The following is a 14,363-nucleotide window of genomic DNA, read 5'->3' on the forward strand; positions in this document are numbered from 1 at the left end:
TGCTACAGGTACTGGGTTCCAGTGGTGTGGCTTCCCATTGTGTTTTATTTCAGTTGGCACTGCTACACCACCCTGGCAAAGGGCACCACCAAGATAGTCCTCACTTCAGGTAACACACACACACACACACACACACACACACACACACACACACACACACACACACACACACACACACGCACACGTGCCTGCCTGCACACATAAGCAGTCTTACACGCTAGTTAGCAAATGTTAGCATGGACAGTCTTACACGCTCTCATTTAGACATCCAAATCCTCATTATGCACACACAGCGACACAATACACCATGTTTGCTTTCATCATTTTCATCTCAATGTGTGTGTGTGTATGTATTTATATATAGCTATATGTGTCATATCTGTGTGTGTGTGTGTTTGTTCGCAGACTTTTCTATCCCGCTCCATAAGTACGTTTTCCCACCGCTCTTTTTGTTGGGCTGGTTCTTGTGGTCGTTCCTCGAGTACTGCATCCATCGCTTTGTCTTTCACATGAAACCACCTGCCCATAACTACTACCTCATCACGCTTCACTTCCTGCTGCACGGACAACACCACAAGGTACAAACACACCTTTCCACTGAGGCTGAGGGTCGGCCCGGTCTCATGATCATAAAATTGCTTTAGTCATGAGGCTTATTTTATTATGTTGTCCTTTTGTGGCACATAACAGAAGTAATCGTTAACAAAGGATTTTATATGGCTGCTAACTTTTCTGGTCTGACTACATTAATTTTGAATAGCTGTAATGAATTTAAACTTTTTAACCTCTCAGCAGCTGTCGGCATGCGTTCACATCCTGTTTCAGTGTGTGACACAAACTTGTTTCTCCACAGTCTCCGTTTGACGGCTCTCGACTGGTCTTCCCCCCCAGCCTGGCCTCCTTAGTGGTGGGAAGTATCTATGTAATCCTCTGCAACGTGTTTCCAGAAATCGTCGGGATGTGCTTGTTTACCGGGGGTCTGTGTGGCTATGTCGTGTACGATATGATCCACTACTACCTTCATTACGGCTCGCCAAAGAGAGGCTCGTATATGTACGGCCTGAAGGCCTACCACGTCAAGCACCACTTTGAGCACCAGAGAGCAGGTGAGCACCGAAAACCTGAAGTTTCCAAGAAAGATCTGATTTGATTTTGGGGGTTCGATCCTCCCCGCTCTGTTTCTCTTGATCTATGTGATGTAATCTGTATTTCTCTCTCCAGGTTTTGGAATCACCTCCACGTTCTGGGACCACCCCTTCAACACAGTCATCCCAGATGAGAAATTCTAACACAAAAATGGCTCTCATGAAGGGCCACAGGACTAATCAACCCCCCTCTTAGCAAGCGGCCCTCATGATATAATCACCCCAGCACCCTTAGTCGAATCTCTGCAGCAATAGCTTTTTACAATTAAGCAGGAAATTCCACCTCTGAGGATCCATATACCATAACGCTTATCGACCTCCTTTTTGATTTCAGCCAGCAACACATTCTTTGCCAGCACTTGCTTATCTGGGTATATATGTTTCCCCACTGTGATCATTTCTGCACAGTTGCGAGGCCTTTCTGTGCCATTTTTATAACCAAAACCAACATCTGTTGCTGCGATCTTCCCTGCGCTGACCTCACCAGCCAAATCATCACCCGATAGCCATTGACAGCATCACAGTGTCCAGCCAGAGGAGGGCCATGGAGAGAAAGAGGGACACACATGAACAGAGACACGTCAGCATGTACACACCTCACATCTATTTTGTTTGTTATAGTGTACTATAACAAACTGTAGCGCACGTTCACAATTCACAGAAGAAACTAATAATCAAAATGCTCTTTTCCTGGTTCGTAAACATTCGCCAACAACGCAACATCCACAATGGAAATGCACACACACATACATGCCCACGCTGACCCAGATTCCCTCAGAATGGGAGAGAGGGAACAGGAAGTGATAGATGGTAGGTGAATGTGGAAGACTGAGAAGGAAGGGAATGCGACGAAGTGAAAGAAGGTGTGTGAGAGAACGAGTGTAGAGACTTGAATGAGAGAGAACCCCCGACCTGGTGAACAAACTCAGGAAAACACCTCTTTATCCTTCCTGCACGTTATCTGCAGCTTGAACTCTCCCCATCACGATCGCAGCTCTGTTTGCCGGCTTACTGACCGACTGCAGCCACGAACACAAAACATTTTTCAGATATTAGAATGTGCTGAGATTCATTAAAAAGCTTAGATTTAACTTATTGTCGGCGCAGAATGTGCTAAAGCTATGTACTGTCGACGTCGTGTAAAGCAATGTTCAAAACCACTGTGGAGATATATTTTTGCGAATCTGTTGTAATATGTCCTCTGTTTTCTTTTGTCATTAATAATACAACAAAGATGTAGAAAAAGATATTTTGTAAGATGCTTTGTACAGAAGACATTCAGCTTTACGTTGTCAGAGTGAGCAGATGTTTTATTCTTTTTATTACTGATTAAACAATAAGAAAACAGTGAATTTCGGTGTAAAGATGGATAAATGATTGTGTTGTCGTGGTGACAGAGGGATGCAGCTGAGGCATGAGGACGGCCTATCAGACTTCCTGCTGTGGGGATCTCAGGGTCAAAGATCACACGTGACAAGAGGGGATTTATTTTCTCCAGAAAAATGCTTTTTCAAAATTGATTGGGCTTTCAACACAGATTCAGCAAAAATGGGGTCTCTGGAAGGTCTCTCAGGATCCACCTTCAGGCCCTGCAGATCCCCGCAGGATGACGATGGTCAAACCATCGTCACAGCAGGAGCTCTTGATAGTGACTGACGGATCATCAGAACGTCTCCTCTAAACACTCGACAGCAACATGACGCAACTGATGACTAAAGCAGAACAAACTTAATTAAAACTATTTACAGAAATAGGTAGTGCACAGCGAGAGTATATTACATCTGCACAAAATCGTTTTTTTTTATCAGCTTTTCTAGTTTGAGAGAAAGAAATGCTCCCACAGAAGAGCAAAATGATAATACAGGAAGATGATTTGATTTGCATTGTTTTTTCCCCTGAATTCAGAGCAGCAATAATTAACAAGTCTTTGGGTAAACCTTGAGAGGGCTCTTTCACTAAAGTCTCACAGGGACTTGCAGGGTTGAGCTATAACTTCACCAAAATGTGTCTACAGCACACCTATGAATTCATAGGTTACCATTACACTGTCTGTCTTACGCTGCACACAGTGCAGCTGACGATGGATGTTCAAGCCATCATGAAGAGAGAATTTTAACTTTGATTGAATTGTGAAGTGCAGCAGAGATTTTGCTTCAGAAAGAACTAAAAATGATTTTTAATGTCAGTATGATGGTGGGGATATTGATGACTGTAACAATGATGATGATGATGATGAGTGTGATAATGTGTACTGATCGTCACAGCCGCATGGCAAAGTGAACTGATTCCATCCGTTGGAATGAATACATACATATTTATGTATTTTTATATGAGAAAGATGAGAAACAGCTTGTAAGCTTTGATTCTGACAAGTGAACCTTTCCCTGTGCTAAATTATGCAGCATTGAATAATATTTCCTGAATCTGTTTACTATAATATCTTTTAATGTTTATTTTGAAATTTTAAATGTCTATGCAAATACAAACGTATTTGTAAATAAATGTCTGTATATTTCTGATGGGAGTCTTTCTTGTACTTTTTGTTTGAGCATTGTAAACATTTGTAAACATTATTTTACTAATTACATTATAGATGCAGTATGTATTTTCCATGGCTAACCTTAATTTACAGGGATAACTGATCAGTTTGTGATCACATGCATACATGCATGTTTTTTTTTTTGTTTTTTTTTTGATGAAAAACTTGTCTGCCAAACTTTACCTTCAGTATGTGTAGATGCAGAGCTCAGACTTGTAGATCCCTCTAAAGAAGGGACGATATAATAATGCCTCTAGCATTATTTGAATTCACAGGACAAACTTAGAACAACATATGTATCACATGTGTTTACTTTTTAAATGCACAGGGCTGAAATATGGAAACCTATTGCTTTTCTTATGATTCAGTGTGGAGGATTTGGAAAGAAATGTGATTTGGCAACACCTAGTGGTGATATAAAAAAAGATACTGTGGCAAGTCCCTCTAGAGATCTGCCCTTGGAGCACAAGACAAAGTAAAAGAGCACAAGTGTAGCTGCTAACATGGCTAACAGCTCACAGCCACAGTGATGCTGTAGCTAAATACTAATGACAGCATGCTAATATGATCGCACTGACTGTGCTAAAATCCTGTCATGTTCAGAGGACAAAGTGCTTGCCATGGTCAGCATGTTAGCATGCTAACATTTGCTAACTAACTTATGGGAGTGTCATTAGTTTGACAGGTATTTGCTGCTTAGCGTGTTAGCATGCTGACATTTGCTAACAAGCACAAGACTAAAGGGTCATAGTTGGTCAGGTTTATACTTTTATGAGTTAATTTTTTTAGCATATGTTAACATGCTAACTTATGTTGGAAACCATGGTGAATAACCTGCTAAATATTAGCCTGTCAGCATCGTGAGCATGTTAGCATACTGTTGTTAGTATTTAGCCTAATCACTGCTGTACTATCAAGCTTCACAGAACTGCACTGCATGATATTTAAGAAAATAAATAAGAAAATGTATAGGAAAACCTACAATACGTGAAATTTTGTCCAGGTGTCAACCTTTCTTGACTTCGTTTGTTAAGATTTGTTTAATTGTTGGTGTGTCGCAACAAGTCCTGGTACTTTCAAACCAGTGCTTGTAAAGCACTTGCCTGACATGTTTTTGTAGCCACAGATTATCTGAGGTTTTAAACCAAACTGCAGTTGCCCTGGAGCATCTTTAGGTGTGTGTGCTTTAACACACACAGGGTTGTAGAAGCCGGGGGAGCAGTAGGACCCTGGGCTGCTGCTGCTGCAGCAACAGAAAGCAGAGAGCAGGCAGCAGGGAGGAGCCTGAACATAAACCAAGCAACCCTCCACACCCTGCAGTCTCAGGAAGTTCCTCCGCATTCCTGCCATAGACACACACACACACACTCACACACACATACACACACACACATACACAGACAGAAAGCTGGGAGGAACCACACACCGAGGCTGGGTAAGTGTATGCAGAGAGTGAGAGTGTTATTCCTCGTTTCTTTTCAGGAAAACTGAGTAGATGTTGCCTTCATGTTCATCTGAGTGTGTGTTCAAACAGGAGTCTGGAGGGGGTGTAGGCCTTCTGTAGGACTGGAGACCACAACCTCATCATCAACGTTCTGACAGGTGTTGTATTTCCTGACTCATCTGTCTTTCACTGTATATGTCCCTCACTGTCCCTGTTTAAACATAACTCAGTCACAAAGGGAGGGACGCTACCACTTTCGGTTCTGTGTCTCCCCTCCATAAGTTTGTCTGTGTGTCAGTAAAGCTTCATGTTCAGTTGCATTGCAGTCCAAACGAAGGAAGCTCTTTTATCTGCTGTTAGTGCCGAAGTAACTGCTGTTTCCTGCAGAGAAGCTGAAATATTCAGTGTAGATTCTTTCCTGAACGGTGCAGCAAGTCAGTGAAATGCCAGCCAGAGTGGGAACGACAGTACCCCTTTGTAAATACATACAAAGAACCATGCAAAATTATTCCTAAAAAATTGAATGTTCAGTCTTACATGCAAATCTAAGGGCTCCATAACAGTCCAATGTTGGTTAGTGTAATAGCTGGTGATGCAAATACAGTAATTACAGATGTAATTGCCAATATATGACTGCACTCAGAAATGTAAATGAAAGTCTGGTGCAGCGTATCAGAAAGGACCTTAGAAGGCCTGGAAGAGGTTGGTGGCACACGGCAGAGACCTTTAACGAGAAGATAAGCTTATCATCATTTTGTCACTAAACCTGCAGCACGAGTTATGACTGTATCTTTTACATTCAGTGAATACGTTTACTTGCATAAAACATTGTGGGTTTTGGCCTTAATCCAAATAAAACAATGTTCCTACTAAGTTGCATTTAGTTAGTGAACTCTTTTTCTTGTGTACATGCATCCAATAGTTCAAGACATCTCAGTGGAAAAAGTTCAAATATCTGTGGAACTCAAGAAAAAGTCAGGGATCACTTAAGTCAGTAGGCTCCATCCTCCAAGGAAACATCTAATCTAAAACTGGTTTGTGACCATTTCCCCCCAGTCTCACCATGAGTAAGGCAGGCGGCGATGAAGGAGGCGACGGCAGCAGTGGTGAAACGGCCCAGCAGCCGGAGGATCAGACTCTAGCAGGGAAGGCCCTGACCAAAGCGAGCGCTGGCAGTATCGGCCCGGGATGGACTAAAGTCAGCTGCCCCTGCTGCGTGTCGGAGCGGGTGGAGCCGCTGGTTGTGGTGAAGCTCGGAGAGAAAGTTCGCCCTGAGACGAAAAGGTGGCTGATCAGACTGATTGGAGCTCCTCAGAAAGATGGAGGTGAGGGCTGAAATAACAGTGATGACTGCGCAGAGCTCACCTTTCTGTCTGCACTGATTGCAGCCTTGCACAGAAAAACATACAGATGAAACATTTGTGAGTCTTTCTGTCTCTCATCATGGACGTATGCTGAACTAGAGTTCAGTTTTTACATTCAATATTCAAACTAATGGAATAGATAATTCTTTTTTTTTTTTCCTAATAAGAGTAATAACAAGTTAATAGCCATTTTGTTTCACTTCATTATGGCTCATCTCTCCTCAGTGGAGGTTTCTTAGAGCACTTTTTATTTTTATTTTTATTTTTAAGCTATTGATCCCAAAGACACTGAAGTTTTTGGGGAAATGTCTCAACACTGTCTCACCCCAGGTGCTGCATTACTGGCCCACCCGGGCGAGGAGGCCAGTGGTGACATCATTGTGGTCTCTGCCCCTCGCTGTACGTTACTGAGAGCCACTGAAGAGTTGGGTCTTTGTAAGACTTACTGCAACGACAACATGGAAGCCTTCTCCTACAACGACAGAGACAATTTTAAAGAATCAGGTACAGCAGTGGAGCGTTGAATGTATGCATGAACATGCTGAAACCATAACATGAGAGAGGGGGTGTATGTCAATACTTCAGTACAATATTTACCACACAAAGACAATGAAAACTGTGTGATCACATATGGATGTGGAAATAAAAGGCCATCAGTACAGCTTACCAGCTGTTAAAGGGCCTGTGTCTGTTTGGGATGAAACATTTCCCACTCTGTCAATCTGTAAAGGTTTATCACTTTATTTTGTTCCTATAATCAAACTGAAGCATCTTGTTGCAAAGCCATAACATCTGTGTAGTGAAAATCTTGCAAAATTTCGTTTTGTCCTTACCAACGAAATACCTACGAAACTATTGACAGTCCCATCAGTCTCAGCTGAACTTTGTGTTTCTTTAATTAGCCAATGACACAGATGATACAGTACCATGAGAGCATGCATGATACAGTACATATTAAACATCTGCATGCTAATGTCATTGTGAGCATGTTAGCGTGCATTTAGCACACATTCACAGGGCTGCTAGCATAGCTACAAACTCTTAGTTTTGTTCTTTTCAAACCTGGAATTTTCACTCCTGTGTGTGCTGGTGTTCATGCATCGCTGTCTGCATCCGTGCGTCTGTGTCTACTCGTGTGTGTGACAGACAACATGGAGGCGTTCCTGACCCTGGCCGAGAGGCAGTACATCGTCAAGTACGAGCTGGACGGTCTGCGGGCTCAGAGGGACCTGAGAATACCCGGCCTGTCCGACAGCTACGCGCTGCATCACCGAGACAACATCTGTGAGTGCTGTCGCTGTGTGTTCGCATCAGACAGGATGCACAGGCTGGAAAGATACCAGCTGAGATAAATGCTCTATTATTGAAGCAGCGTGAAGAATATACCACCGTGAGTGGGTTGATTTGTGTTTTTCCCTTTCTTATTTAAGTTAATCATGTTGTTGAATGCCTTTATGGCTGTGTTTAGAGTAATCTGAAGTAGAGTGATGTTGCCTAGCATCCCCACATTCAGCCAGTAACCAGCAGTACTATGTGTCTCTATGCTTTGCTGACCTCAGCTGTTCTTCTCTCCTCACATTCAATCAAGAAATTGCTTCAGTCAGCATCAGCGTCAGTGTGTGTGGCATACAGTACGTGTTTGTGTCTGTACAGTATGTGTGGATTAGTTGTTGCGTACTTGGAAACCCGTCCCTCTTTCACTCATGTAGCTTTGATGCCATGTGTGTAAAACTCGATGTTGTTGCAGGGCAGAAGCTCAGGTCAGCCGGTGTTATTGTGGACACATTTCCCCTCCACAACCCGGGCAAACTGAAGGATCTCAGTGAAGCCTGGTACTCTGGGAATCAGCTGGTTCAGCCACTGGGTGGGTGGAAGCACAACACACACACACACACACACACACACACACACTATCACATGACTTCTCATACGACTTCTCATATGATTAGCATTTGGTGGTCAAAGGTTCTGGTGACCTCACTCTTGGCATTAACTCAAGAATTTTTGGTCTAATTATGACAACATGTCACACAAATGTCTCTTAGGATAAAATGATGAACTGATGAGGTTTTCTATCCAAAATTCTGCAAAAGCATTATTCAGCGGCATAACTCAGGGAGAGAAGGGGTTAACTGGCTGACTGGGTGATGGAGGCACACAAACACAAGGTGGTAATTCTAGTTTCATGCTGAGAGGAGTCAGATTTACACTCGATGGCTGTGTGGTTGACAGCCTCTGTTTCTTGCCTGGAGGACATTCGAACTTCGCGTACATTCACACCTCTGTCTGCTGCTTTATCCAGATTCAGTTAATGGGTATTTTGGAAGCTCTGTGGCTTTCTACTTCAGCTTCCTGGATTTCTACACCTGGTCTCTGCTCCTACCAGCAGTGCTGGGCCTGTCCATCACATACTTTTCAGGTAGGTGTGTGAAGTCACCTTTTATTTTTGTTAGTTGTTACAGTGTGTGGCATTCGTGACACATTTAGCTCTCAAAAAGCCAAATTTCCCTATTAGAATGGAGACTCATTTCTTGTTTTGGCACAAGGTTTCACACTAGAGGACCAGTTCACACCTTGATAAGTATGTTTTAGCGCTAACTCCACATATTACAAGGTGAAGCAGGTATTTGAGGTTGAAATGATTCAGGACTCTGAATAGTGAGGAATCATGAAGCTTTATGTTAGTAAAGTGCCGACAGCTCGTTCTTTTCTACAGAGTTCAACACCAAAAGATAACAAATGGACAAGAGAGGACTGTAACAATACCAAAAGTCCGCCAGGCTAACGGCCCTGTGAGGCTTTAGCGCTCATTATTAAGAGAAACCTCGCCCTTTTTTTTATCTAAGAGCTCAGCTCAGCTCAAAGCAAAGCGAACAATTAGTGGGCGTATAGATAAGCACATTAGCTGATAGCTTTTAGTATCGTACCATGTTATCTTGCAAAATGTTAGCATGCTAAATTCTAATCTGCGCAGCACGGTGCAGAACAGTATGCTGTATATGTATTGGTCAACTCTAGAATGATACCAAGCTAACCAGTAACTAAGGCTGATGGATGACGTGTTGCGCTCAGGCTTTGTTCAGTGCACTGAGAGCAGCTCTGAGTTCTTCCTGTCATCACAGGTGAGGTTCAGAGTGAGGTGGAGGAGTCACTCTCGGGCTCAGGGGAGGTCACACATGTTGAAGATGACTCCGGACTCGAGGTCAGCGGTCACATGGTCCAGGCGGTGTTCAGCATGCTCTGGTCCACGGTGTTTATGGAGATGTGGAAGCGTCGGAGCTCCTCCCTGTCCTACCGCTGGGGGACCCTGCACCTCGCCGAGCGCTTCGCGGAGCCCCGGCCCGGTTTCCACGGCGACATTGGGGTCAACCCCGTGACAGGCCGTGTGGAGCCGCTCTTTCCTGACTGGCAGAGGGACCTGCGTATGGCACTGGTGTCAGTCCCAGTGGTGGGCCTGTTTCTAGGTAGAAGTTGAATTTTAACTTTGCTTAAATTTATACCAAAGGAAAAGAAATGTTTTTCGAAGGTCTGCTGAGCCATAAAACATGGCAGCACTTCCATTCAGATGTAGTAGACACATGCTCTGAAGTGCAAAACCTCTTCTGAGGCCTGCGTCTGCCCTCATGTCCTCTGTCCTGTCCTGTCTCCTCCTGCAGGGCTGGTGGTGCTGGGAATGCTTTGTTTCTACTGGGGGGAGGCCCAGGTGCAGGAGCTGCAGAAGGACTGGGACTCCTTGCTGGCTCAGACGTTGGTCTACATGCCCTCAGTGCTTCACATCGTCTATACAAACGTGCTAGCGACCGTTTACAGGATGGTGGCACAGTCTTTGACTGAATTTGGTGAGTAAGACAGAGGGGATGCCATGGAGAGAATGAGGAATCATGGATTTATCAACACAGTAATGATGATATTTGTGTTGTACTGATGATGTGAAATAGTGAAGAATTTGTTGCAAAGATGCTGTCAGCTGAGGAAAGTGGTTATGGAAAGGAGACAAGGACACTAAGAGAGAAAACAGCTGATAACAGTACCAATAGTGCTGTTCATAATGCTTATGATTAGCCGTGAATTAACCTTATATTTCCCTTTAGAGAACCACAGAGAGGAGTCTGCCTATGAGAACCACCTGACAGCCAAAGTGTTGGTGGTCAGTTCCTCCTCTCCTCTCTAACCATTAGCTCTTCCATGCTCTTTACCCAGCATGCCCTTTCACCAGGCTCTTTTCTCTCTTCCCCCAGTTCACCTTCTTCAACTACTTTGCAGTGCTCTTCCACATCGCCTTCTTCAAGCAGGATGTGCCTTTGCTGCGCAAGGTAACAGCTGACAGACAACATGTCACCCCCTGATCATCGGGGTTATATTCTCAGATTGGACAAAGCTCCTCCAGAGCGACTGAAGACATTACACGACTGTTTTCACGTGCTGAGCAGCAGCCTGGCATCGGCTTTGTGTTAGCAGCATGCCTGTTGGAAGCCTGAGTGCAGTATGAACCAAAAAAGGTCATTGAACAAAATAAAAATGGCCTCCTGAGCAACAATAAATTCCCATTTCTCTTTGTCTAAAGCGTCTAGCGTCTTTGCTAATAGTGACCCAGCTGGTGAACCAGGTGACAGAGGTGGTCGTACCCTTCCTGGTGGACCGGTTCATCAGCGCCCCCCACAGGACAGAACATGAAGACGACCCAGAGGAGGACAAATTTAGGAAACAAAGCACTCTCCCTGCCTTCCCTGTGAGTGTACGGTATTCAGAAATAGTGAAAAGCAGGAATTGGACTGCACTCTGGCCGTGTGTGACACAGCTTCTGGGTTTGTCGCAGGGCTTGTTTGCAGAATACATCGAGCTCCTGGTGCAGTTTGGGTATCTGAGCCTTTTCTCCTGCGTGTATCCTCTGACGGCCGTACTGCTGCTCATCAATAACCTAACAGAGATCCGATCGGACGCCTACAAGATCTGCAAACTCTTCCGCAAACCCTTCTACCCTCCTGTGGCAAACATGGGCGTGTGGCAGGTCGACAGAAAACACAAGGCACAACAGAATTGAGACACAGCCGGTGTGTCACACTCAGCCAGTCGTGAGCGAACACTGCATGTCATTGTCCTGTGTTTCAGATCGCTTTCGAGGTCCTGAGTTTTGTCTCCGTCGTGTCCAACTGCTGGCTGCTGCTGCTGTCACCACGGTTACAAAAGATGTTTCAGGAGGGTGGGATGAGCAGCACAAACATTCTGCTGCTGGCGGTGCTGGTGGAGGTATGAAGGAGGACGGAGAAGCCGTGGTGAGAGTCACATGAAAAACAATCACATCCGTGTGTGATCGTTTACCTCTGTGTGTGTTTTCAGCACGTGCTGATCTTGGTCAAGGTGGTTTTGGCGGTGCTGATCCCTGATGAACCAGACTGGATCCGAAAAAAGAGAGAGCATATTGAGTACACCTCCATGCAGGCCTTGAGACAGCAGGTTAACCCCCTTACATTTTATTATTTATCACTGTGCTGTTCTCTTTAATCTGTGTGATGATGTGTCGTTCTTTTCTTCCAGAAGTTGACTTCTGAGGAGTCCTGATCGGGTTTCAAAGTGTTGGGTTGATGCTTTATGTTGTCCTGTGCTGAGCTGCTACAACCAGAAGATACAGTACCAACCTCGCAATGCATACTCCAGTGCCTCTATTGCTCCACTGTATACTTTTAAAGTGTTTCTGCTGCTCTCACTCAATAACACGGTGCTTCTGCAGTGCACGCCCTTTGAAACTGCTAATATTAGACAGCAAATGGAATGCATTGGTTATGTGTACAGATGATAAAGGAGGCTTTCACAGAGTCTGTTCAGATTTAATGAGGAGAAGCTGAAGAGCTCCTGTAAAGTCACTATGGCGACAGTATGCACAGTCAATATTTACAGTAGGAAAGGACAGGAGAGAGTATTTGATGTCAGTGGCAGGGTCACAGACTGAAAAAAGGGCAGAATACTTGACAAAATGTTCCATCTTTTCAGGAGTGTGCAGCGCTATCACTTAGTAATAAGCTACCGTTTGTGTTCAGGAGGACAGTATCATCATTGGAGCGATAATCATAACACAAGAAGCGAGAAGTAGAAATGAAAGCCGGTCATTACCGGCCCAGTGTGTTGGATTTACTGGGATCTTTTGGCAGGAATGGAATAGAAAATTCTGAATTTTTCTTTTTATTAGTGTATAATCACCTGAAACTGAGAATCATGTTTTTCTTACCACCGTAGGGCCTCCTACATGCTTGCAAAGGAAGGGGTGAGACAAGGAGTATTCAGTTGGTTGCAATCTGCAATCTCACCACTAGATGTCACTAAATCTGACACACTGGTCCTTTAAAGTGACTTCAGAATTATCACAACACCAATGGCGCAGCTCCACTCAGCTCAGCAGAGCTTTTTTAGCATCTTTTAGCTCATGTCCAGCCACAATTTGACTCTTTTAATTCACTCTCACTGCTCTCATCAACCTGTATTCAGCTGTTTTTAGTGAAAAAGGTCTGATAAACCCACTCTATACTAGTTGCTCAGCACCAAACAGCAGACAGGCGAAATTATCTGCTGACCATAGTGGAGCATTTAACAGCTGAAGAGCCTGATATTTCCCTCTGTAGTTGGTAGAGACTAAAAAGAGCTTAAAGGAGAGTGAATATTGGATTTACATTAATCAGGTGACTGGACTCATGACTGCAAATGAATACTAATGCTGATCTGTGTCTGCTTTTAATACTGTCTTTACAGCTTGTTGTGCTGCCCCCAAGTGCCCAAAACAATCAATTTCTGCTGCTTTAATTTCAGAAAATACTGAATTTGTCTATGGCTCCATCAAAGAGAGGCAAACATGAAAAAAGTGAAATACTGATTTAAAAAAAAAATGTATTTATAAATATTCATCAGTAACAGGTTTATTGTATGTTATTGTGCTACATTCACTTTTTTTGTCTGGACTGACATTTGCTTCTGGTTGAGCAATGACTAGGAAATGTTGCACTTGTCACTCCCTTCACGATACTGTCCACGCCTTAAATAATCCCAGTGTACTGACGTGTGACATCTGTCACAGTAGATGAGAGCAGTTAGCTATGTGCCAAGATTTGATTGCAGTGAAAATGATGGGTGGCTACCAAAGAACTGCAATGTGCTTTGCAGTTAGAAATGTATTATTTTTTTATGTGTCAGTTTATTTAAGTGTCAGTCTTTACTGACTCTTAAATTTGTTTATCTGCTGTGTGCCTCTAACGATGACTGCTGGACTTCACTGTGCAGCAACAATTAACTCACCACTTAACATTCATACAATGAGAATTATTTCACTGTTCACTCTTCACTGCCGGCAGATTTGACTTAATACAATGAATTTCATGGGGGAAGTTATTGTTTTTAGGTGTTAGCATTGTTTCCAGCCACCAGGAGGCACTATACAATAAACATTTTACCCCACATGTTCCTCTCACTTTTCTCGAGGCCTGGTGGCTTCAGAAGGGCTGCTTCAGTAAAGATGCAGCTTTATATGTGCACTGCTAACACGAATCATAGACCTGTGTGTGTGTATGTGTGTGTGTGTGTGTGTGTGTGTGTGTGTGTGTGTGTGTGTGTGTGTGTGTGTGTGGTCAGTCCCAGGACCAGGGTTGAGGGTCAGACACAGGGGTGATGATGTTTGCTGGTTGTCCTACAATAAACTCACAGGAGAAATCTGGTTGCTGTTGTTGTGTCTGCTGGCTGATTTATGCTTTGTTCCAGGTCTCTGTCGCACACTGTTGTGGTAATTTAGAGAATGCACTTTGTTTGTCCTCATGTGAACATTTGGCTTATCATCATATAAAAGAGCAGCATCACCTGAGGTATTAAGGGCTGAAAAGCACAGCCAGATT

The 14,363-nt window shown here is 43.8% G+C and overlaps 2 protein-coding genes across 3 annotated transcripts in view; both read left to right on the forward strand.

Annotated features, from left to right (window-relative positions):
- fa2h (fatty acid 2-hydroxylase) overlaps positions 1-2,470 on the forward strand; it is a 29,809-nt gene extending 27,339 nt beyond the window's left edge. The window contains exons 4-7 of the mRNA XM_070973037.1: positions 9-109; positions 406-578; positions 854-1,106; positions 1,222-2,470. Of these exons, the coding sequence (XP_070829138.1) occupies positions 9-109; positions 406-578; positions 854-1,106; positions 1,222-1,289 (595 nt within the window). The 3' untranslated portion in view covers positions 1,290-2,470. The remainder of the gene's footprint in view (positions 1-8; positions 110-405; positions 579-853; positions 1,107-1,221) is intronic.
- Positions 2,471-5,001: 2,531 nt separating this feature from the next.
- Positions 5,002-13,708, forward strand: ano10b (anoctamin 10b). 2 transcript variants are annotated; one of them, XM_070973206.1, is made up of 16 exons: positions 5,002-5,119; positions 5,219-5,286; positions 6,185-6,453; positions 6,823-6,996; positions 7,639-7,776; positions 8,240-8,356; positions 8,795-8,911; positions 9,615-9,956; positions 10,149-10,331; positions 10,584-10,639; positions 10,731-10,805; positions 11,057-11,221; positions 11,309-11,500; positions 11,602-11,739; positions 11,830-11,946; positions 12,031-13,708. In XM_070973206.1, exons 3-16 carry the CDS (start codon positions 6,192-6,194, stop codon positions 12,049-12,051), a joined length of 2,097 nt encoding a protein of 698 aa, XP_070829307.1. In that variant the 5' UTR covers positions 5,002-5,119; positions 5,219-5,286; positions 6,185-6,191; the 3' UTR covers positions 12,052-13,708. The 2 variants fall into 2 exon arrangements, with proteins under 2 accessions (XP_070829307.1, XP_070829306.1); XM_070973205.1 differs by having other exon boundaries at positions 12,028-13,336.
- Positions 13,709-14,363: the final 655 nt, after the last annotated feature.

This window comes from Chaetodon trifascialis, chromosome 10 (genome assembly GCF_039877785.1).
Source record: "Chaetodon trifascialis isolate fChaTrf1 chromosome 10, fChaTrf1.hap1, whole genome shotgun sequence".
NCBI classification, from domain to species: domain Eukaryota; kingdom Metazoa; phylum Chordata; class Actinopteri; order Chaetodontiformes; family Chaetodontidae; genus Chaetodon; species Chaetodon trifascialis.

Bases quoted from the DNA above. Each gene is read 5' to 3' on its own strand.
- ano10b (XM_070973205.1), top strand. From the start codon at position 6,192: ATGAGTAAGGCAGGCGGCGATGAAGGAGGCGACGGCAGCAGTGGTGAA. The intron at 7,777-8,239 runs GTGAGTGCTGTC...ATGTTGTTGCAG, and splicing joins GCATCACCGAGACAACATCT to GGCAGAAGCTCAGGTCAGCC. The intron at 8,912-9,614 runs GTAGGTGTGTGA...CTGTCATCACAG, and splicing joins GTCCATCACATACTTTTCAG to GTGAGGTTCAGAGTGAGGTG.